The sequence below is a fragment of the Siniperca chuatsi genome, linkage group LG11 (genome assembly GCF_020085105.1).
Source record: "Siniperca chuatsi isolate FFG_IHB_CAS linkage group LG11, ASM2008510v1, whole genome shotgun sequence".
Taxonomy (NCBI): Eukaryota; Metazoa; Chordata; class Actinopteri; order Centrarchiformes; family Sinipercidae; genus Siniperca; species Siniperca chuatsi.
This window is the reverse complement of record NC_058052.1, coordinates 21,572,171-21,595,415: the sequence shown is the minus strand read 5'-3', so window position 1 is coordinate 21,595,415 and position 23,245 is coordinate 21,572,171. Positions and strand designations below refer to the sequence as shown.

Genomic DNA, 23,245 nt, shown 5'->3' with positions numbered 1-23,245 from the left:
TCTGGGTGTCTGTGTAGTGCTGTCCATTTGTGTGTGTGTGAATTGAAGTGTGTGTGTGTGTGTCTGTGAAAGGATTAAGAAGTTCCAAATGAACGCAGCATGGCTCTAGGAATTACAATGGCGGTTGGTCAGTCAGTCCATCGATTTCATGAAAATTTGTACAGACATATATGGACTTAAGAGGATGAAGACTACTGACTTTTCCTCTTCCGTCACCATATGTTTGACTCAGGATGAATTGAAATAAACTTTGGTGATCCCTTAACTTTTCATCTAGTGCCATCATCAGGTTAAAATTTCAATTTGTCCAATACTTTTGTTTTATAACTAAGTACCTGTAAAACTAATGACATCCCCAATAGCTTCAGCTGTACTTTGTGTTTAGTGCTAATTAGCAAATGTTAGCATGCTGACACATTAAACTATGATGGAGAATATGGTAAACATACTAAACATCAGCATGTTAGTATTGTCATTGTGAGCACGTTAGCATGCTGATGTTAGCATTTAGCTCAAAGCTATGAAGTACAGCCTCACAGAGCTGCTAGCATGGCTATAGACTCTTAGTCTTGTTAATCTGTTACCTTGAAATAAACAACTGACGAGGCATTTGGCACTTGTATCCCTCAATGAAGAACAGTCTGTACTGTTGTCATTGATACAGTTGCTTTTGCTTGACGCTGCGTTTTACCTTGAGCAGAGTGTATAAATTTTATTGTGTGTATGACCCTGACAGTCTGTCAGCCTTCTGTGCCTTCTTTCCCTCATGCAGACACCAGGGATGCTGAAGCTCACAGTAATGCTAGCACGTCAAGAAATTTAGTGGCAGAGTTAGCACCAGGACATGGAGATAACTTTAAAAATCACTGAGGCTAGACTTTTCTGCACTGATAATAACACTGCCACAAAAAACTTCCTGCACATCATCTGCAGTCCTGCTGAGCCCCATCCAGATGTGGCCATTAAAAAGTACGAGTTTGTTTTTTAATGGTATGTAAAATTGCTCTGCCCCTGAGAGACAAAGTTAAGGTCATTCATTTCTTTTAATTTTTTTATTTGTTTTTTACATTACCTGTACAAGGAAGAATCTGGCAGTGGTGGTACAAACATTAGAAAATCAAACTTTAGGAAAAGACTACTCATGTTGAATTTAAAGGGTGAAAATTGCTCTTTTTACCACTACTATGAGTAACAGTTTCTTAGTTACATACTGTCACAATGAATAAGCAAATGTGTCATCCTGACTGTAACCACTGTACTATGAAGATACGCTACTGTACCAATTAGTCCTTCTCCAATTCAGTAACGCTTGTCCAAAGTGATCCTTTTTATAAGAAAAGCTTTCTTACAGATTACTGCATGAGATAAAACAGATTAAAAAACTATTGAAACACAACTGGAGGTTATAGACCTTTCTCACAGTGGACATTTTGACTTGTCATAGCAGGAAAAGCTACTAATAGAGCCATTGTTACCAGTAACAATGGTTCAATTCCATTCAAGTGGCCCAGTAACCTATGCCATTGGACCAGCATGCATAATACCAGGGCCATGAAACTGGATCACCTGCATTGATGTTATTAGTTACACCTGTTTAAGGTGACAACAGTCAATATGTCCACTGTGAGAATGATCTACTTTTGCTTTTCTGAAAATACATCATCAAAAAAGGTACTTACATGAAAGAATTGATCATTTTAGAATGTATCGAAAATGTACATGAAACAGCATTAAAAATATAGTAACAAGAGTGCAGTGCCTCCTGCATCATTTCCCTCTCTTTCAACGTCAGGTTCAGACACAGTTGCCCACAAACTCTCCCTAGTTTCTCTCCTTCCAGTTTCTGTCATTCATTCCTCACCGGTCCACTGATTGCCTCCAATTTGGGGTTTCCCCTCCTCTTTACATCACCTGTGACATCATCACCTGTCTACCCAGCTGTTTCTCATCAGCAATCAGCCTCAGTCAGCATTTACAGAGGACACCCCTGCAAGTCTTTGCTAGTTTGTTGTCTTTATGTTCTGTCTTTAGCTTTTGAGGACACTCACTTGATTTGTCTAACTCAGACTACTAAAGCCTTGTTAGCTTTAAATAATTTTTTAAACACAGAACAAGGACTGTGGATTTTGTCCCCCATCTCTTAAATTGGAATCGCATTAGGAAGGGATTTCTATTGGCCAGTATGAACAGAAGGAATTATTACAGCAACCAAAAACTGTACATATAATTTCAATGTACATATATGCACCTTTTACTGTTTTAAGACAGTACCTATTTTTAATAATGGCTGCATCCCATGTAGTTCTGCCAGTAGTTCTGTGTAAGAGGTTTAAAATACTGACTTTTGACCTCTAAGTGCAAAGCCACTGTTCATATTAATAATTTTCTTCAAGATAACAATACGTCTTTTTTGACAAATTGATAATCCCTCTGCATGTTTTCTCCCCTAGTTAATTTAAGCAAAATTAATGTAGCTGTTAATTGCATAGCGACAGCAGCTTAATGAGAATTGATGCAGAGTGGAGCTGTCGCAGTCATGAAATAGATGAGCTCACACTTCTGTTGTACAAAACACTGAACTATCAGAGACATGAATGCTGCTGAATAGCCTGTACAGTCTGAAAATCAAGGACAAACATGCACATCCCAGACTCTAAGTAGGTGCTGGGTTTACTGCTGTGAAAAATGTATAGCACTGGTTTCACAACAATGCCATCTGTCACACAGACAACAGCTATAAAACTGTAAAATTATACTGATGTATTATTACTGTAGTGAAATTTAATCTTGCTCACCCTGGACTCAAAACGATCAAGTTAATGCATTTCAATACACAAATTTAATAAAACAAAAGTGTATAAAAATGTGTATGGAGTAGAGATGTAAATATATTATGCTCTGTAAAAACTAATTTAATCAAAAAAAAAGCACAAAGAGTGAATCCCTGATGAGCACTGACCAAAAAGAGTCAACATCCTCTCCTCTCCTCTCCTACGCATCTGATGTAATAAAGGTCCATCCATAATTAATGCTTTTATAAATCAGACTGTGTTCTCTGCTAAGATCTTGTAATGTTCTGAGAGGTGTCATTTGTTTTGCCTGGTTAAATCCTTGTTAGCACAGGATCATGGATAATGTGTCTGTCCACAGTGCAGAATCAGTGGCTTCAGGAAGAGTGTGTGTGTGTCCGTTTGAGTGTGTCCGATCAGTAGAGAGGAAGGCGGAGCTGCTGGTTCCAGAGATATGTCAAGGCGGCTTGTGGCATGAGGCATCAAACCACCATGTATTTTTGTACACTGGACTGAATTCTGACTCTTTCTTTGTCTCTGAGGACATTTCGTGTCAGTGTTCCAGTTGTTCAAGTGGCAGTGATGTTCAATGGTCTGCTCTCAGACAACACAGAGACGAGAGTGCTGCAGAAATTTCTAACTAACAGGAGTGTAATGTTTTTATAGCACAGCAAAAAGTAATGATGTGGTTGAGGTGGTGGATGAGTGTACAATGCATTAGCCATTGACACTAGAGGCCCAGTTTGTGTGATGGCTTTTTAAAAAATATTCAACATTAGGAAAAAAAAAATCCTAAACTTAGCCAAGTGGTTTTAGTTCACTAAACCTAACCACACTCTGGTGGTTTCAATAATAGACCTTTTTCACAGCAGACATTTTGACAAAGCAGGAAAGCACTAGTGTAATTAATAACATTAATAGTTTTGTCAGCTCCAGGGCACTGTTATTATGTATAATCGGTCACTGCCATGGCTTACTTGGACACTTACATGAAAGACAGCTATCATTAATGTTGTTACTTCCAACTGTGCTTCTCCTAAGTCAAAATGTCAAAATGTCTGCTGTGAAAAAGGTATATTGATTAAAATTGTTATGCAGTGATCATCCAAAACATTGTCATCTAATGTTAATCCAGAGTCTTACCAATATCAATATTTTGACTGACAATTTTTGGGATTTCTTATCTGTAGTTTTTGATTTGATAGCTTGCAATGGTTGAAGCAAGCTCCATATTGCATTGTACAACTTTGCAGTTTTTTAGTATATCCCAGACTTAAAGACTACAAATTCATATAGGCCTATCAGCTGAAATATTTCATCACTTTCATCAGTTTGAGATCAAAAGAGATGCAGAAAATGAATGTCACAAAAGTTCACAAAAGTCTAATTTTAATGCCGGAACAAGTCTAGATCAGAGTTCAATTTGGTTCAAGGATTTTATATTATTCCTTTGTAAAGCTTGTCAATAGCTTGGCTCTGGCTAGAGAACAAATAAATCATCCTGTTCTGCATCATACTGCTGAAATATTACTTTGACAGAATATCAAACTTTGAGCAGCTCTCAGAGTGAGCACAAACAAATGTTCCATAGGCATCAACTGCACAGTGCATTTTCATTTTTTCAGACTTTTCTTCCAGCAGAGCTCATGTGATAATGAGAGACATTCTTCCACAGTGCAGCAATGCGGAGAGCCAGCCAAGTTTCTGAAACACTCAGCATACAGGTAGCAGTCTGTGCGAAAAAAAAAAAGTCTATATGTGTAATTAATTTTGAAAAGTCCATTATAATCATACATTCACAGATATAACAGGTACCACACACTCCACACATATGCCACTAAAGTGTAGTAATAAATGTCTACATCACCCCACATTATTATATACATTAGAAACAACACTGAATTAAATGCAGTAATGCAGCAATACTGCTAAGTGCTCAGAGAGAACACACTGCACAATCCTCCTAAATTATGTATTTTAATAACAGAACATTTGCATCCGATTCTGGATTTGGATCAAAATAAACTGGCACAGCAAGTGTAAACGATAATAAAGCTGATTGGCTGAACGCAGTCATGATTTTAGGAAGAAATCCTGTGCTGGAATATTAGGGCTTTGTTGCTTCTATACCTGAATGTTAAGTGCTTAAATGGCGCATGGAGGCACACCAGGAACAAGTCAAATATTTTTTGGTTGGAAGTTTTCCATCATTAGAATACAGCTTGTTAGCTGAGTCTACCACTTGTTGTTTCTCATTGAGAATGGCACCAGATAATGCTACAGAGGGAGAGTAGAAAGAAGTCTAATACAACAGTTTCTGCAGACAACGTGCACTGAGTCAGACTGCTTTAACCCTGAACTGAGCTAACCCAAACTCTAACCTTCAATGTGAACAAGCCTCTTCAAGAAGTGAGGTCTGGCCAGAATGACCCATCTTTGAAGAAATATCATGCACAGTGAATGTACTGACTCTAGATCTATCCCACTGTTTTTGACTAACATGCTGGAGTCAGTAGTTTGGTTGTCATGGATACCATTTCAGGTGTTTTGTGCTCTACTGTCTGCTGGGCTTAGCACCATGGTCTGATGGCTTCTGGGTCTGTTTGTGTGTGTGTGTCTGCATGCTTGTGTGTGTGCAGAAGTGTGTGTGTGTGTGTGTGTGTGTGTGTGTGTGTGTGTGTGTGTGTCTGCATGTGTGGCAGTGTGTGTCTGTGTACCCAGCATATTGATGCTGTCTGTGGGCAGAATTATGAAAGACTCTCTGCCATGTCATCTTATCTGTATCTGTATCTATCTTCCCTCATGTCCTTCTCTTCTCTTCTTCACAGTGCCACCCCTTCCATTCTTTCATTACACTGCCTTTTTATCTCTCTTCATTCCCATCAATATACTGCCCATCTCTTTTCTCCCCTACTCCCCACAGATAGACAGTCTGAGTGTAGTATAGACTTGGCCAGCCCATTTTGGCCCAGCAGCCCACTTGTCAGGTAGTCCTCTGTGCAAACAGGGTGAAAGACTGATGGGACCAGGAGACAGAGAGAGACAGAGACAAAGGGGAAAAAATAGAGAAGAAGACAGAGGGAAAGAAGGAGTAATGATAAAGGGAAAATCTAGCTGTAAAAGTCTTGGGCTGATTTATAGTTGTCCAAGTTTATCTTGGACACGCAGTGGATAAAATGACAGTAAAACGCGATTACAGTAATATTTACTGCATGGGCCTGAGTCCTGTATCGTGCACCGATCAGTGATTAATTCTAAAACAGCCAATGAGAGCTGGTCAGTTCACAGTGAGGTAAGACTGGGCAAGCTTAGTCTGGTTGTCCTCCTCCAGCATTCTTTGATTTGATTTGTGTTATGATGAAGTGTGCTATGAAATTAAAACTCCAGTGTTCAGTTAAAGGGATATTTCGCTTTTTGGGGAATTATGTTATTATGTACCATTTACCCAAAGTGACAAAAATTCATGGATACCTTTTTGTGTGTTTCCGGATGCAATTTGTAAGGCATGCTGACATGTAAGACAAGCCTTTTTAAGGTTGATATTTGAATGATTAGAATATATCGGCTGATAGTCTTTTTTTTTTAACTGTAAAACTCAATATAAAAAATAATTTATGATAAGGATCCCTTAAATTTATTTTTTCAAAGAACTGTGACCAAAATATGTCCTGAACGTGACATTTTACAGTTGAAAAATAAACTCATTGTCAGTGATCTCTGGTAGACAAACTAGAAGTTTGACTTCTTTGAAGAAATTCAGAGGTGGATGTATTCCTCTATATTTGAGTGGAGTTAATATTTGAAACCCAAGACACCAAGTGCTACAGCTAAAAAATATCCCTTTGACATAATCAAAGTCATATCCAGAGTGTGTGATACACAGCCCCCAAACATTTATTGCTTTTACTACATCCTTTAAGGTTTTAATTGCAGCAAAACAATATAGTATAACCACATATAAACACTTACCACCTTATTTTTACATTACACAGAAATTACATTATGAATAGACAGATAAATGAAAGACAGCTCTGAACCAATTTCTATCCACTGCCAAATAAACAAAAAGAAAAAAAAATCATATCTCTCATTAAAGTTCTTGCTGGCTCTGTGCAGCATCAGAGACGCAGACTTCACAGGTTCCACAAGTATTAAAGGAGCTGTGATGCTACACTGAGACAGTGTTGCTAGAAGGTTGGCCGCACAGCAAACTATGTTAGCCACTGAATGAAATATTCACACAACCAAGTCAATATCAGCACCTTTTTCAAGATTTACTCAAGTCTGCATGAGCATGCGCAGCATTGTAAGCGTGCATGGACTCCCCTACAGGGATACACACATGAAGATAGTTCTGAGCTACTTCTTATCATATAAACATCAGTGTAACAGATAAAAGACACCAACATTTGAAAATGATTCATTCTGATTCTTACAAACAAAGCACAATGTGCAAGAACACCACCAACACAACTGTCCTCGAGTCCTACACTATAATCAACACTCCCTCTCTGCACACACACACTTGCTGTAAAAAGCCACTTGGGTGTGAAGCACTTGCAGCCAAAGAACAGTCAGAACACCTGACACTTCCAGAGAGAAACATTATCACTTTCACATCTTCAGCACACAGGTCGAGAGCACAATATTATTTTCAGTTCAAGACCATTAGGTAAGAAGATACACAGACAGATAGATAATAGATAATAGATAGGCAGATGGATAGTCAAAGTAATGAAAGTAAGACAGAAAAAAATAATGAAACCAATTCATGAACATGCTTATGGATGAGAGCCCAGTAACATCACACACTCACACAAAAAATAAATAAATTTATAGTAAAGAGAGCTCACCTTCATGATGCATCCCTCTGTCGTTAGTCCACTCTAAAACAAACACGTGCTCTTCTGGGTGTGTGTGATGAGAGAAACACAAAGAGTCTGTGTGTGTGTGTGTGTCTATGTGTGTGAGCTGTAAAATCTGTCGCTTCCCCTCTTTTCCCTGGAGTCACAGAGGAGGGGAGTCGCTCTCTCTCCGCAGTGAAAATATATGTGTTGGTGTTTGTAAATGCACATGTATGTGCGTAAGATGAGTGTGTGTGTGTGTGTGTGTGTGTGTGTATGTGTCGGAGAGGAAAAGTGTTGCTCTTCCCTGCCTCTTCTGTCTGTTATATGAATGAAAACTCTAACACAAAAGGACACACCTAAATCCTAACATGATGCTATCGGCATCTATCTGTATCTATCTAACTATCTATCTATCTAGCTATCTATCTAGCTATCAAGCCTCCACTCACACTTTTTCTATCATCTGGCTCTCCTCTCTTCTCTACGTTTCCTGTCCTCCCTTTTCCTATCAGTCTCACTTTCCTCCTCTCCTCTCATCTCACTGTATCATGTGTTCATCCACCTCCTTCTAACTCTCCCTCCCTCCCTCTATCTCCCCACCCTCTCCCTCTAATAGAAAGCTCACATTTCTCTGTTCTCTCATATAGACGCAGAAAGAGAGAATAAATAGATGGTCCGGATTTCCTCTTTTTTCACTGTCCATCCATTCGCCTGTCCTGCCCGTCTCCTCTCACCCTATACTGTGCATGAGTATGGTAGTAGAGAGCTGCCATGTCCTTGCGCTTGCTTAATTAATCTCCATGTGATTAAAACCACACATTATACACACCTATTCATTTCTATACTCTTTTTTGATTTTGTTCACATATTGAATCAGAAATACAATAAATGTACAGGAAAATGTCTTATTGATGCAGAGGCACAGGTAAAAACCAATGTGAACCACTTGCAAACATTCATACTGTTATAAAGTATTACAAAGTATTATATCACCATACATCTACATCCTTATTCACCATTTTGTTTTATTCTCCTGTACTCTGTTTGATCACATGCAATGCAGTCAGCAAGTGTGTAATAACTCAGGGCACACACACACACACACACACACACACACACACACACACACACACACACACACACACTAATGCATCCTATTTCCTGTTCCTATTTGTGACTGAGACAGAAAGCTGTAGGGTACAGAAAGAGATGCTACATAGTGTTCAAGAGTGAATCTCAGTGTGACACCAAGCGCAGATATCATAAAGTAATTCTCGGAGGTTAACTTTACACGTTTTAGTATGCAGTGGCAATATTGGCAGCACATTGAAATGCAATGCAGCTCCTGTTCACTTGCAGAGTAGGGATAGTAAATCTTTTAAAGTCAGTCTGCCCTGCAGCTGTGTAGTGACACAAAATGGCCAACAGTGGGTGCTATTAAACTTCACATGTCAGAGCTCATTATGACGCAGTAGGTATAAAGGAGGGAAGAGAAGAGAAGTAAATAGAAACAGACCTGGATTGAATAAATAGAGGGTCTCTATAAGAATGCTTACTCTTATTGCTATGAAGGCAGCAATATATATAATGAGGAAAAAACATCATAGATCAGAGCAGAGAATGGTACAGAATAGAAGATACTGTGTTTTGTTCATTGTTAAAGCCCTTATAAATACAATGTCTTTATGTCTTTTATGGAGTACCCACCTGCAGCTTACTACCTTCTAGCTTAGTACGACTTTACTGCACTGGCCATAAAAGCCCCTAAACAAACACCATTACTGTAACATACACTTTACTCAGCCAACTTTCCCAAATCACTTGCAAGACTACAAGGATGACCATGAGCTTAAGTTTAAGATTGTTGTACTTGCTCATTAGTGGAACTGCGCATCTGTATTGTCTGATTTTCTTCTCCTTTGTTTCATCAGTATTTCGCAGGGACATTGTCAGCGAAAACATCCACTTAGATTATCCTAACTTGTATCCTATCTCCATGTAAATCATCCCGACTCTTTAACAGTACAGAAATGCCGAAACGTGAATCTAAGAAGCTTTCAGTCCTAGAGCATTAATCTCATCCGTGCTTGTCTAATGTATAATATGTATCTGCATGTCTCATTTAGTACCTCTAAGGGATCTATATAAGCTGTAGGCCAGATAAATAGTCGATCACTTCTCTGAGGCTGATTAATTTGTTCAAAAGCACTTCTACCTGCTGTGACTGCCGCTGAATTCTGAAATATCTCTCTGGGTGTGTCTTTGTGCTCCACATCAGAGGAGTTTTCATCCCTGAAGGGATACTGATTCATTACAGTAGCAAAGAACTGGCTATAAATAAAGATCCAACAAATAAGATGCATTTAAGACACAAGAACATCTTCATGCAAACTTTAGAAGTAGGAGCTCTCACTATGGTGCCTATTTTACAGATACACAGTATGAACAAATATATGTGGCTAATATGATGGATTTGATAATGATCCATGTTACATGTAAGACATTCTGATATTTCCATGTGTCAGTTTTTCTAAACACCAAAAAGACAAGACTGTGGTTTGTATTTGTCACAGGTGTTACTGATGAAGTATAACAACTGGCTCAGGTCATTTCACAGCCAGTCTTCAGGTATCAGCTCCAGTGTTTCTTTGCCATGTCCTCAGGCAGGTGGTGGGGAGCCGTCAGATGCTGGGCTTCATGAAAGGTCAAGCTGCTGCCTCCCTCTGGTCAGTGTCAGCTAGCACTGTTAGAAGCAAGGCAGCATGCTGATGTGCTACTACCTGCTGTACTCTATTTGGATGTTTTTGTGCAATATACACCAAATCTACATCTTTACAATTTTGGATAACTGAAGCTGTGAAGCTCCAGAACTGCTTGCAATAAATTTTAGATTAATAAATGTATTGCTGCTTTCATAGGTTGTTAAAATTACAACCAACCAAGTCAGAGCCTCATTGACTATATCTTCCTGTCACTACAACATGAATCTCTGCAGTATTGCTGCAGCACTAACACATCACACTCCGGACAGGATAGGGTCACTCTAACGCCATCTTAGTTAACCCCTCTGGCACGATGTTTGTGACTGTCTATCCTCTTATCGCTTTAAATGGTTAGAGTCCTGAACATGTCATCATTTCCGTTTTATATAAAGAACATTGGCGTATACAGACTCTCTAAAGGTTATGGGCAAAAAAGGGGCACCTCTACCTCATACAGTTTTACGGTTATTTTCAGGGTTTACTTTGCCCTAAAGTCACACTTTTGGCACTCACTGCAAAAAGGCAGTCCAAGTAGAAAGCTAGTAGCTAGAAGCTAGTCTTTATTTTGAGGTGATGCTGGTTTTGTATGTCAGTTTTTTGGGTATAGTTTCCATCTTGAGCATGATGATAGCTCACAAGGTTACAATATTATTGGAAAGGTTATAAACAAGGTTATATACATTTCTTCCTATTTACAGTTTAGGCTGAAACAAAAAAGAGGAATTACAAAGAGTTAGAAAAACTCATTACGTTGGACATGAACAAATCAGTCAGTGTGTGTGTTTGTGTGTGTGTATGTGTGTGTGTGTGTGTGTGTGTGTTTAGAGTAGTTACACCAGTCCTGTGGGATTTACTGTCAGAAAGTGACAGCCTAGAAAAGAGTTGCACCAACAAACAACATCAGCTGCTTGATGTGATTTCACCTCTTTGTCCAAACACAACAGATGGTGATTTGTCACAGGAAATACACCGGTGGCTTTAAAATCATTTTACTGCAGGATCTTAGGAGTGTGACGACAAGATACAGACTCTAATTGGAGTGATGGGGCAGATTTTTTAATTTTCACGCTCTCGCTTGCTCTCTTTTTCATGCACATACTGTATCGGTACATGAAACACATCAATATTTAAAATAATCCTCAGCTGCCCATGGATTGGAGTAAACCAATGGAGACACACAGCCTGAGGAAGTCACTAAATTCATCCTTTAAAGAAACAAATGGTAAATGGACTGCAATTATACAGCACTTTTATCCAAAGCGCTTTAAAATTTGCCTGGCATCCATCAATACACTTACACATCGATGTCGGCAGAGCTGCATCCCACAGTCAGCACACACTTTGAAACCAGACATATACAACCACACAGAGGAGATCCCTCCCAGCACAAAGATATTGCACTTCAATAGTGTCCTCTGCAGCTCTGCTTCATCCGCTTTATTAAAGATTTCTGAACAGTGAGAGTGTACTAAGCTTCCAATATTACAACTATTAGCAGTGAACTGTTAGCCTGGGAAATTCAGTACAAAACATTTCTACAAATCAAGATACGACAGAGGGCTGAAGGAAACATTAAATTGGATTATGAAATGCCAACATGAAAAAAATCCTCTTTAACCTCTGTTCTGAGTTCAGTGCTGCAAGAATTTAAAGAGCCAGAGAGCTTCTTTATAAGAAGATATAGAGATTCTACCACACAGACATTTATGCCAGGTTTAAATCCCTCTAACATTTCAATGGGATATGGATTTCACAAAGCAGTGAGCATCCCACAATCACTCATGTAATACTTTTTCAGTAAAAATAACTTGTCTTTCCCAAAGTCAGAGACTGACTCTAATGAGTTTTAACTAATTGCCTGATTAGTTCACCTGATGAAAAGGCATGGGTATGGCTTCCAGTGGATTGTCACTATTAATCTGTCTCGGCATGTGGTTGAGTGTGTATGTGTATGTGTGTGCAAAGAGAGAGGGGTAACATGTTTGGAGTCTGAGATGCCACACGGTAAAGAAACCCATCAAAGAAAAAAGAGAAGAAAATAAACAGCCAATTAAAGTAAATGAGACGAGGGAGATTTGAATGCTCTCATATGGGAAACTGACAGCCGGCATACTTCAAACCCCTCGGATCCTGGAGAGACATTCAGTTAGTTAGTGTTGAAATTGTCAATTATCATGGTACTGTATGTACAACACACACCTGCACGCAACAGTCACACAAAAACGTGTTCATGCACAAAATGCAGTCACAATCTTTTTAAATGAAAGTCTTCCTCTATTTTTCCTATTAGGCAGTAGCTCCCTCTACTGTTCTAAAGGTCTAAATGGTATGAACCCAATCACTGCACTATGAATGATTGGTTGGATATACAGTATACAGTACACAACCATTTATACACTGATCTTTCATAAAGCCTCTGTGGATAACACTATTAACAATAACATATTATAATCTGAATTTAACTAAACAAATTGCTTATACATGAGGAGACGATTTTATCTAATGCCACTCTGTTTACTGTAGGTCATCATAGTGTCAACATGATGAGAATAGACAACACACAACATGCTATACTTCTGTATATAGTACAGTAGTAATTCATTAACTCCCTCACCTGTCTCTGTATTTTATGTGCAGTGGAGAAAAGTCAACAGTACCTAAGGACAGGTTTAATGTACTTATACTTGATTATTTCCATTTTACAGTATGCTACTTTATACCTCTACATTTATCTGAATGCTGTAGTTCTTAGATGCTTTGCAGATTTAAATGAAACATATGATGCGCTAATACAAATGCGACATATTGCTATATGTTAAGCTACTCAGCAGCTGACCTATATAAAATAGCAGTAACATTTTCCTTTAACCCCACATGTTTAGCATTTATAAGCAGTATGTAAGCATTGAATAAATGCATCATATCACAGTATGATGTAGCTGTAAGCAGATGTGTTAATTAATGTATATGTCAACAACTATGACTCCTCTTGTGTGCACATGTAAGTGGAGGCTGATGTATAAACAGAATGACAATACATGAATGACAATATAGTAAAACTCAGTTGTAATAGTCATGTAAAAGTCGTCATTAATAAACACTTGTTCTTATAGCTGCATACAACTACATTTTATTAAATGTGTATATACTGCTTATAGGAGTTGTATGAGTATTTTTTCATTATGGTATTGCTACTTTTAATTTAGTAAAAGATCTGAGAACCGTATGTCAGCATGCCATATTCTCTGAGCAAGTCATTTTGCACAAACACTTCTTCACTGCAGATGGATTTATGCCGAAGCTGATTGCAGCAAGAAAGATCAAAACACAATGATTCACAGATGATTATGTCTTATTAGCAGTAGTGGGCGGCAATTAGATAACCACAAGATGATTGAAAAGCTGAATGGTTAGAGTGTTGATCCATGTGATCGACTCAGTGATTTGGTTCAGCTGATGCAACTGTACAGATGGACAGTGAGGATTAACAATTTGATGTGTCTTCAACAGCTGCAGCATGACACATTTTTAGCAACAAACAGACGGGAGGGAGGAAAACTTTAATTACAGCCAGAAGCCTGGACACAACGTAAAGTTGCTGCTGAAGTTGAGCCAAGCTTTTTAATAGGGAGCCAAACACCCAAGCATCAGTTTAATTGGTTGGGTGATTGATGATAGTAAGCTTCTAGCCAAAGGCACCTACATATACATATCTAGATTTTTTTCTGACTATAAAATTTTACTGCATTCACACCAACAATATATCCCTCTCACTAAAATAAAGACATCGTTCTCCCCTGGTCTCCCTTTCTGCAAAAGGACCCTTTTAACTTGGGTAGGAAGAAAATTCTACTATGTGAAAGCTCGGCTAACTTCAATCAGCCCCTACGGGCACCAAAGAGTGTGCTCTTTCATTTTACTGGCTTCCCTTCACTGGCTGTCTTCCATCTACCACACAGAGACAGTATCCTGTCCAAGGGGTATGAGAAAACACCCTTAATTAACCAATCACTCTTCATAGAAACATTTTCCCTGCAACAGATAACGTGTCTGCTTAACAGGAGAAAGTGAGACAGTGATGTATTTCTTTTATGTGCAAGAGCAAACGATGACACTGGAGCGTCTTGTTGAAAGATCAAAGCCATCTAACAGCATTATGGGGAAGCTGCTTTATGCCTGGGTTGAAGTGTTGAGACAGTTAAAGCACAGAGCTTAAGGTGAGCATTTCCTTCTGCTAAATAACTGACAGATAATTGTAACCGCCCTTTATCAAAGGGATTTGTAGGGATTAAATGTGATGATAGGAAATCTTTTAAAATCATCTAGGGAACAGATATGTAACAGAGTTTAACTCTCCCTAAAAACTCATCACTGTGTTTTTGTGAATCTGTTAATGCCTGTAAATCTGTCATTACTTATAGTGAGTCTTTAATTTTAAAGGACTATTTCTTTACTACAAAGTAGTTCCTATGAAAACTGTTGATAGTGCGTTCTGTACATCATCCATAACTGGGACACTGTTTCTGGAAAGAGATGTTTAAATGTAAAATTTAAATTCTGTGAGCATTACAAATTAAATCCCATTCACCTCCATTAGGGTTGGGCGATATGATAATACAGTATATACCATGAGAAGATAAAAAATTGTCAACCATTGGAGATTCTGCCATACCGTTACTACCAGTGCTTCTTCTTGACTTTTTCTGTCAAGCCCCCCCTATGGAAGCTGAAAAAGAATTTAGGCACCAGCCCCTTCCCAACACTTAACTTAATTTAGTTTTTATCAACTGATATCAATACCTTGGGAACTAGTTACAAAAGGAGTCAAGGAGAATTTTATTAAATTCACATTATCAAAAACAAGTCAAGTCAAGGCTCTATCATATTTAAGATTTGATTGGTTGTGTTTGATCAATGAGCATTACCTGTTTGAAAACTATTTTGTCATTTGATCTCGCTAACCTGAATCTTGACAGCCTTGCGCCATCAGATGACTATTTCTTACAAATTAATCAGATTCATTCAAGTTTAGTTCCACTCCTCATTTTTCCCCTGGTCATGCATGCCCTGCAATGGCTATCTTAGTGGGATCCGCCTCCTTGATGGTTGTTTGGAACCACTGGTTTTTAAAGTGGTATCCACCCAGTTAGTATGTCTGGGTACTATAGGCCATTGAGGGCAATGTTGCAAATCGATGTGTCTGAAGACTGTTTTACAAAATATTTGATTTTAATTTTTTTTTTTTCATATGTGAGGAAGTACCTTGATTTGTCAGGTTTTTAATTTGCTGGTTTAGCCAAAAAGAGATATCCCTGTGTGGTTATTTGATCTATAAACAGTTCCTCAATTGATTTTTCCAGATTATGTTATATATTGTGATGTTGATATTGCAATATAAAATTACTTATACTGTGATAGAGGATTTTATCCATATCACCCACTTCAAAGCCTAACCATTGTACTTGGGTGGCAACAGAAATCTCAGAGATGGATATCTCAAAACCTGAGCTGGTAAAAACCAAAACTATATGCATAGTTATACCACTAAGGGTAAGAAAATATGTCTTTTTGTAATCATCATCATGCACTGTAAAACATCTCTCGCTCTTCAACCAAGTCACTGGGAACCCATTTATCAATTCCAGAGGACAAATCTCATCATAAGGGTATGTGTAGAACTTTTCACAGCATATAATCAATACTAATAATTCATACAATAGCTAATCTGCAGCAATAGAATAATCATTTTTGTTTCAGTTTGAGCTGAGTAAAACTTCCAAATGTCCTTAACTCTCTTCTTTACAATTTTCATCATCATGATCCTCAATCTCCAACTGCATGAGATGAAAATTAAATTCACCTCTTAGACCAGTTTGTATGCAGGAGAGAAAGCCTCAGAAGGGCCCTAAATAGTTTGACCAACATTTCCACAGACTTGGGTCTATACATCAGCACAGTCACCATGAAATTGAAAGTGCAATCAGTGTGGGGAGCCAGCCCTACTTGGAGCTGTCAACCCTTAAAATTCACCTGGGACATTTCACCGTCTTTGATCCGGAGTTAGCCTCCCAACCTGGCTGTAAGCAGCTGCCTCATCTACTTTAAGTCCATCTTAAGAGCATATAGTGTACACACTTTGTATCCAGTACTTGCCTCAGTAGAAACTTGAAATGGTAATTTACTTACCTCAGTGCAATGTGCATTTGAAACCAAGCATGTGAAATATAAATGATCATTAGTGACTTAAAATAATGAGGTATCCATATAACCATTAACCACAGACTCTTAATGGTTTTAAATCCACTAAGATGCACTTACATACTTTTAGAAAGCAACCGTAATAACCACAATGCACATGAGCTCAAATGAATCACTCAGCAAAGATTCATGTAACAGGAAAGAGAGGTGAGTAAAAGAAAATACACATTGGAAGCTACTGGCTAACAACTCTAAAAGCATGTCCCACCAGAACGCTGGTGCTATGCTGACTGTTTACAGAACTACAGATATGCAATAACAACAATCTTACAAGTTCATTGCATGTCACACTGTGTGAGATGAGTCTAATAAAGTAAATTCTGAGGCATTTCAGATGGTGTGATGAAAGCCTGGTAGCTCTACGATAGAGAAAGAAACAGATGCAAGCAGAGATGTGTCATCAACTCGTGTCATCCATCTGCACCGCTCTCATGTTTTGAAAATGTGGCAAAACCAATAAACAAGCTTTGGGCACAGTTCTGGCACTTCTATGCATCAAAACACCTCAAAAGAGGAGGAGGAGGAGATTGTGAGGCTGGTTATGGCCAGGAAAACATGGCCAAACATGAAATGCATATTGAATGAGTTTGTGGTAAATGTGTTTTTTACAGTAGCATTACGCTAGCTCTGCAGTGTATTCTGCATTGTTTCATGTCATATTCTGATTGGTTAGTTTGTAAAGCATATGATGTAGCAAAAGTCACATTGTGGTACTTAAGTCCTAAATTTCTTTTGGCGCAGCCTTTCTCTTGTCTCACAGTATGATCTAAGACCACCATTTTTGATTGGCTCATGCTTGAACTGATTGGTGTATCTCATCAGTCAGTCTGTCAATAGTCCCGCTCCTTATGAGCAAAATGAGCTATCACGTTTTATTTATCGATGCCTATAATTCAAATTCTAGTCATTCGTGACTCAGAGTTTGACAAGTTGATGCTGAACTGTCATTGACAGCGGTACTGAGTGTATCTGAAGCACTCTGTATCCAACTTCTTATCTCATTCTCCTCCTACTTACTCCCCATTTATCATCTATGTCAGCAGGGTAACTCATGCTCTTTCGTTAAATGAATGTCCAAGCTGAATCTGTTTAAAGAAAATTCCATTAAGTAATAATGAGATTTTTCATGACTAGAAAGATAAGTCTAATCAGTCAGATGTTGCAAACACATCCTGGGCATCTTTTAAGAACCAAGACACAGACTTAATGGCAACATTTCTGAAAATAATTTTAGTGTTGTTACCTAATTGCAGAGAGACCGTAGGGTTTGCATTTGTCCTTAATAATTTATGCTAAATATTACATAGACTGTGTGCGTCTGGGGGTCAGTTTTGTGTAGAGTTAAACTGTAAAAAAAATTCCTTGTCTGTTAAGCGACTGCTGCAGGCTTGTCTAAAAAGTAACGTGTCTGTGTGTGTGGTCTGTTGCCTGCAAAAACACACAGTATGTGTGTGCGTTTCAGTGGCTGTGTGCACTGTTATGTGTGTGTGTATGTCTGCAGGAAGGGGACAGGCTGATTCATCATCCTAGTTGGTTATGCAGACAGGCTTAGAAAGCAACTCTCTGGACGTGGCACTGTTCCCCTCCAGCATCAAATATTCAACACACACCTTTTCCATTCCTTTCCCCGACGCTGAATCTCTACACTTAGAGGCTCTCTGTAGAATGCTGATACTGTTTACCTGCAAGCAGCGAGTCTCCTAAGGACCTTACAACTCCTTTGTAATAGAAAACAAAAGTGACTGAAAGTGTTGAATATCACAAAGACGCAAAAGAAAGGCACAGTTTAAAGTGTGAAGTTTAAGTGAAAAACAGCTTTTTCCTCCAGCAATAACAGGAGATCTCCCACAACATGCAAAATTTAGAAAGTTACACTGTATGTCGTATTCAAACAAGGGTTTCTGTACAGTTGAAGTTCCTCAACACAGTCTGAATGGGACACAACAAATATACTCCATGGTCTGCCAACTTTCTTATAAGCATACAATTAGGTCTGCAACTAACTAATTTTATTATCGATTCATTTGATTATTTTCTCAATTAAATGTCCATAATGAAGATTTACAATTATAATTTCCCAGAGCTCAAGGTGATAAATTCAAATGTCTTCAACTGTCAAATATCAAATATATTTAATTCACAATGACATAAACAGAGAGAAGCAGCAAATCCTCACATTGGAGATGCTGGAACCAGCAATTTTTAGCTTGAAAAATGACTGAAATAGTTGCCAGTTAAATTTGTCAGTTAATTAATTGATTTATCTGCTAATTGTCTCATCTTTTCATACAATTCTGAATATTATTTCTGCATTATGAACCCAATATAGTCCATAGTTCCAACATTTTATGTCAAAAAATTTATTTTGTCCACTAGTGCCTGCAAACCAAGATCTGATTTCCAGCACTTAATACACTTCAGGTTACTAAAGAGTACATACTTCTTGCATACTTCTTCTTCTAATACAAATCCAGCCTTAAATCCAATATTCAAACATTGCAGTCACCAGAACTAATTTCCTCTCAGATATTATTATTGACACCCAAAGCCAAACATTCTTGTACCAACATACTTATTTCCTGCTTTTTCCAAACATTTAAACTTTCAATTTCTGAAACCCTTAATTAAGCAGTGATCAGTGTGGAAGAACGTGCCTCAATAGATACTCACAAATAAGTATTTTATAAGTGTTTTAGTTGAGAAACACTTACATACTTTTGTATATGACAAAGTATTACAACACACTAACATATTTTGGCTAAAACAACTTAACATCTACAGCATATTAGTCGAATAGTGTGGGCTTTTTCAGTTGTTCCTATTGCACTACCTTTTAATTAAAGGATTTAATGTTTTCTCACAAACAAACAAGCATTTCTTGAATATATTTTGACTGAATGACTCAGGGCCCAACATTTTAGCTTCCTGCTTTTTGTCTCAGCATTTCAGCCTCCTTCAATCTGCTCCTCAGACCCCAGCTCTAGTGTTCAGAACTTACATGTTCCAGTTTTTCTCTCCTTCGAAGCCAGACGCTGGCTGAGTACTCCTGCTGCCGCACTGCCATTATTATGGAACTGGCTGGCATCCCGGTGCCTGAGATGCTGAACCCTAACCCCTGGCCACCCATTGACCCGCGGTTCTCTCGTAGCTCCATATGGCTAGATGATTGGGTGGATGGTGCAATGGTCTCTCAGTCTTGGTAAAAGAATCAATACACTTGTTGATCTCCTGTTAATAGCTGAAGAAAACTCTTCCTTTTTGGGATGCATTGTGTACATTCAACTTGACTGCACCTCTTACTTCCTTTGTATATAGTGAAAAAATGAATACACTCATATAACTGTCCAGCAAAAGGTGACATTTTTTATCCAAAACAATTTGCTGCAAACGTTCAGCTCCAGTGGGTTGTATTCTGACAGGATGTTGAGAATATGTAAAAAATATCACAAAGCTTTCAGTATTAGCCTTGTCCTTACCTCCTTTTACCAAACATTAACTTAAACACAGGATATCTGACATTGAAGCTTTACATTCCACAAATGCATCACCAAATAGCTTTCATTGTCATCATACGTCTGTTCATCAAGTAGGAGCATCCCTGTCTTCACCACTATTGGCAAATGTCCACAGGCTGTAGGAAATCCTTTTCCATTGTTCCTCCAGAAAGCAGGGTTTCACCTTCTCATGATGAGATCTTCAATATTTGCTGAGCAAGACTGGACTGGGTTTAGCTAAGCACAGACCTGTTAGGCTCAGCTCTCAGCAGACCACGGACTGCGACGACTCTGATCAGGATTTCCACCGATTCAGGCATGGGAGCATATGTGTGAGGAAGAGGAGAGAGGGGAAGGGAGGGGTAGAGGAACACAGAGAAAGAGGTAGAAAGAGAGAGGGGACAGAGAGAGTTGTGGTGATGCTGATGCAGCGTAATAGAGGAAGGAAATACCCCTGTCTAAAACAGACACCAGCTGAACCAGTGGAGTAAATGGACACACCCATACCTATATCTCTCCCAAACTCTTTCGGGACATCCTTCCCTCTCACTATGTCACATTTTTCCTGCCTCTTTGGGTTGCCAACTCTCTCCCTCTTTCACAGTCTGCCTACATGTACAGTCATGTTCTATCTTTCTTCCCACCACTCCCAACACACACACACACACACACACACACACACACACACACACACACACCTTGGCACATCACAGCAGATTGGTGCAGTGAGGCTGCAGTACCTCTCTTCCCCTACTTTGGCTTGCCAGAGATGCAACAGAGCTTAAAAACTTAAATTGGCTTATAACTGGCATCTAAGCAAACCCATGCTGTACACACACACACACACACACACACACACACACACACACACACACACACACAAACAATCTAGACAATGAAATCATTAGTGGCAAACAGCCAGTGAACCATAACTCTCTGAAATGGAAACAATCCATTTTAATTGCATGCCTTGACTCTCAGCCACTGCTGTTGAGATGCTTTAAGTCAGCAATAAAATACCAATGCAAAGATTCTCTGCCTGTTATATGAAAAATATAATCGGTGAGCCAATCACATTTTTAAAAATATAAGACGAAAATATAATGCCATGTGGGTATTTAGTTTCATTCTGGGCTACAGAAACAGCCAGAGACACTTAGTTAAAGACATGTAAGGTTGTCATAAATAAAAGTGCTAGGCCTGATTTTAGGTGGTGCTGCAGCCCCCTCAGCAAACCTACTTCCCGTGTCCAAATTAAGCCTGCTTCATGATAGCTAGCTAGGTTCTAATGTTACCTGAAGTTACAGTTACAGTCTAGTTTGTATTTATAGCTTAAACACTTTAATGTGTAATTAAGTGAACGATAAATAAATAACTCGTAGAAGAAGATGTCATCTTTATTATGAATTACTTCTGTACGGAGATTTCTTTCACTGTCAGCCATATACAGTAACAGTTAGGGCTGCCCCCGACTAAATATTTTCCTAGTTGACTAATAGTAAATAGTTCAAGCCATTAGTCGACCAACCGTTGCACGTTTTTGATATTAATTTAATTATTTAAACATATATTTTTGGGGCATCAGAAAATGGTTTGAATTCCAGGGCTGAGAAACTAGGTTAAGTAACATTGTTAACACTGTACCACTAGCTTAACAGCGCCCCCACAAGTTAAGCACTAGTTACTTCACATCATATCTCCCTTCTTTCAAGCAGAACATCCGAATATATAACCAATGCAAATATACCTGAATCTTAACAAATGATAATCTAAACATTGTTAAAGCATTTCTCTTCTTCAGCTTAGAGATGCTTCTTCTTAACTTAAACCATTAGCTTTCAGGTCCTCTATTATTTTAATTGGCTATTATTTTCTATTCAACACAAACATTTATGCAATGTTGCTTTCAACTCAGTACATGTCATGGTTTGAGGGTTTTGAGTTTAGTCATTTCCTGTTTCATTTTGTATACTCACCTCTCCTCATGTGTTGTGTAGCTTCACTTCCTTCCTTTTTTGTGTTTTTCCCTACAGTTTTGATTGTTTGCCCTGCCCTGATTAGTTTCACCAGTGTCTTGTTATCTTCCCTTCACTAGAGTATTTAGTTGGTGTGTTTCGCTTGTGTTGTTGCCAGTTCATCTTTGTCTTTGATGTCAAGCTTTCCAGTCTGATGCGGTCTAGTGGTTTTTGAGTTTGGACTTTCTGCCTGATCGTTTTAGACTTGGATTATTTTGCCTGTTCCCTAGGTTTACGTTTACCTGTTTGGACTGCGCCCCTGGTTTTGACCACTGCCTCCCTGATTATCCATGTAAACCTTTTGCTCTTTATTAAATCATTGAACCTCACCAGCTCTGCCTTGTGTTTCCTGAGTTTATCTCATATGGGATCCCATGTCAAACATAGATTTAAGAGCTATGATGACATGCTTGCAAGTCTGGAGTTCTTTAAAAACAAGTCCTTCTGACCAACTGAGTTCTTCTCTGAACGTCCAGCATTTATTTATTTTTGCCGTAACTTGGCCAACCTGCACTGGCCACCTGAACTGCTTTATAGTTGTTAAATGTTCTCAATAGGCACACGGGCAGGCCTTCACAAAAAAACGTAAGGCTACTTTATGCAAATCATGGGCGTCCAGCGTGACTTTGCAACTCCAACAGATTCAGCAGCTACATGGCTTATTTCTCGCCTCAAATGTTGCCTGTATTGATGTCGCGGGCTTGAACAGTCTTCCCCCTTCATTTGGCAAAAACTATCCTATTTAAAAGTTGATAAAAATTGTGACAAACTGTCAAAGTAAAGTAAGGAACCATCACTAACTTAAGTCATTCTCAGCACCCATCAACTGTATATTTTTGTGTATGTTTGTTTTGTTAGTAGCATAAAAGCCACTACAACATAATGTCATTTATACAACCCTGTGTTGTAAAATGATTAATCTACCATGTAATGTGATACCCATTATTAACCAGGAACTAGTAGGGGAACCTTCCAGGACCTCCAGCCTGCTTTGAAAGAAACGGGCACACACATGCATGCACTCGTTACACAATTTTACATTTCCCTTCCGTTGATAGCCAGTGTACAGGCTACAAACAT

General features: G+C 38.6%; 1 protein-coding gene across 4 annotated transcripts in view; it reads right to left on the bottom strand.

Moving 5' to 3' along the window:
- The window catches only part of LOC122884067 (inactive phospholipase D5-like), a 72,934-nt gene that overhangs the window by 41,583 nt on the left and 8,106 nt on the right, over nucleotides 1-23,245 (bottom strand). For 3 of the 4 annotated variants that reach the window (XM_044213401.1, XM_044213402.1, XM_044213403.1), the window contains one exon: nucleotides 19,655-20,441. In XM_044213401.1, the coding sequence (XP_044069336.1) occupies nucleotides 19,655-19,810 (156 nt within the window). In that variant the 5' untranslated portion in view covers nucleotides 19,811-20,441. Of the gene's footprint in view, nucleotides 1-7,642; nucleotides 8,182-19,654; nucleotides 20,442-23,245 lie in introns of those variants that run through there. The other variant, XM_044213404.1, reaches the window with a different exon arrangement.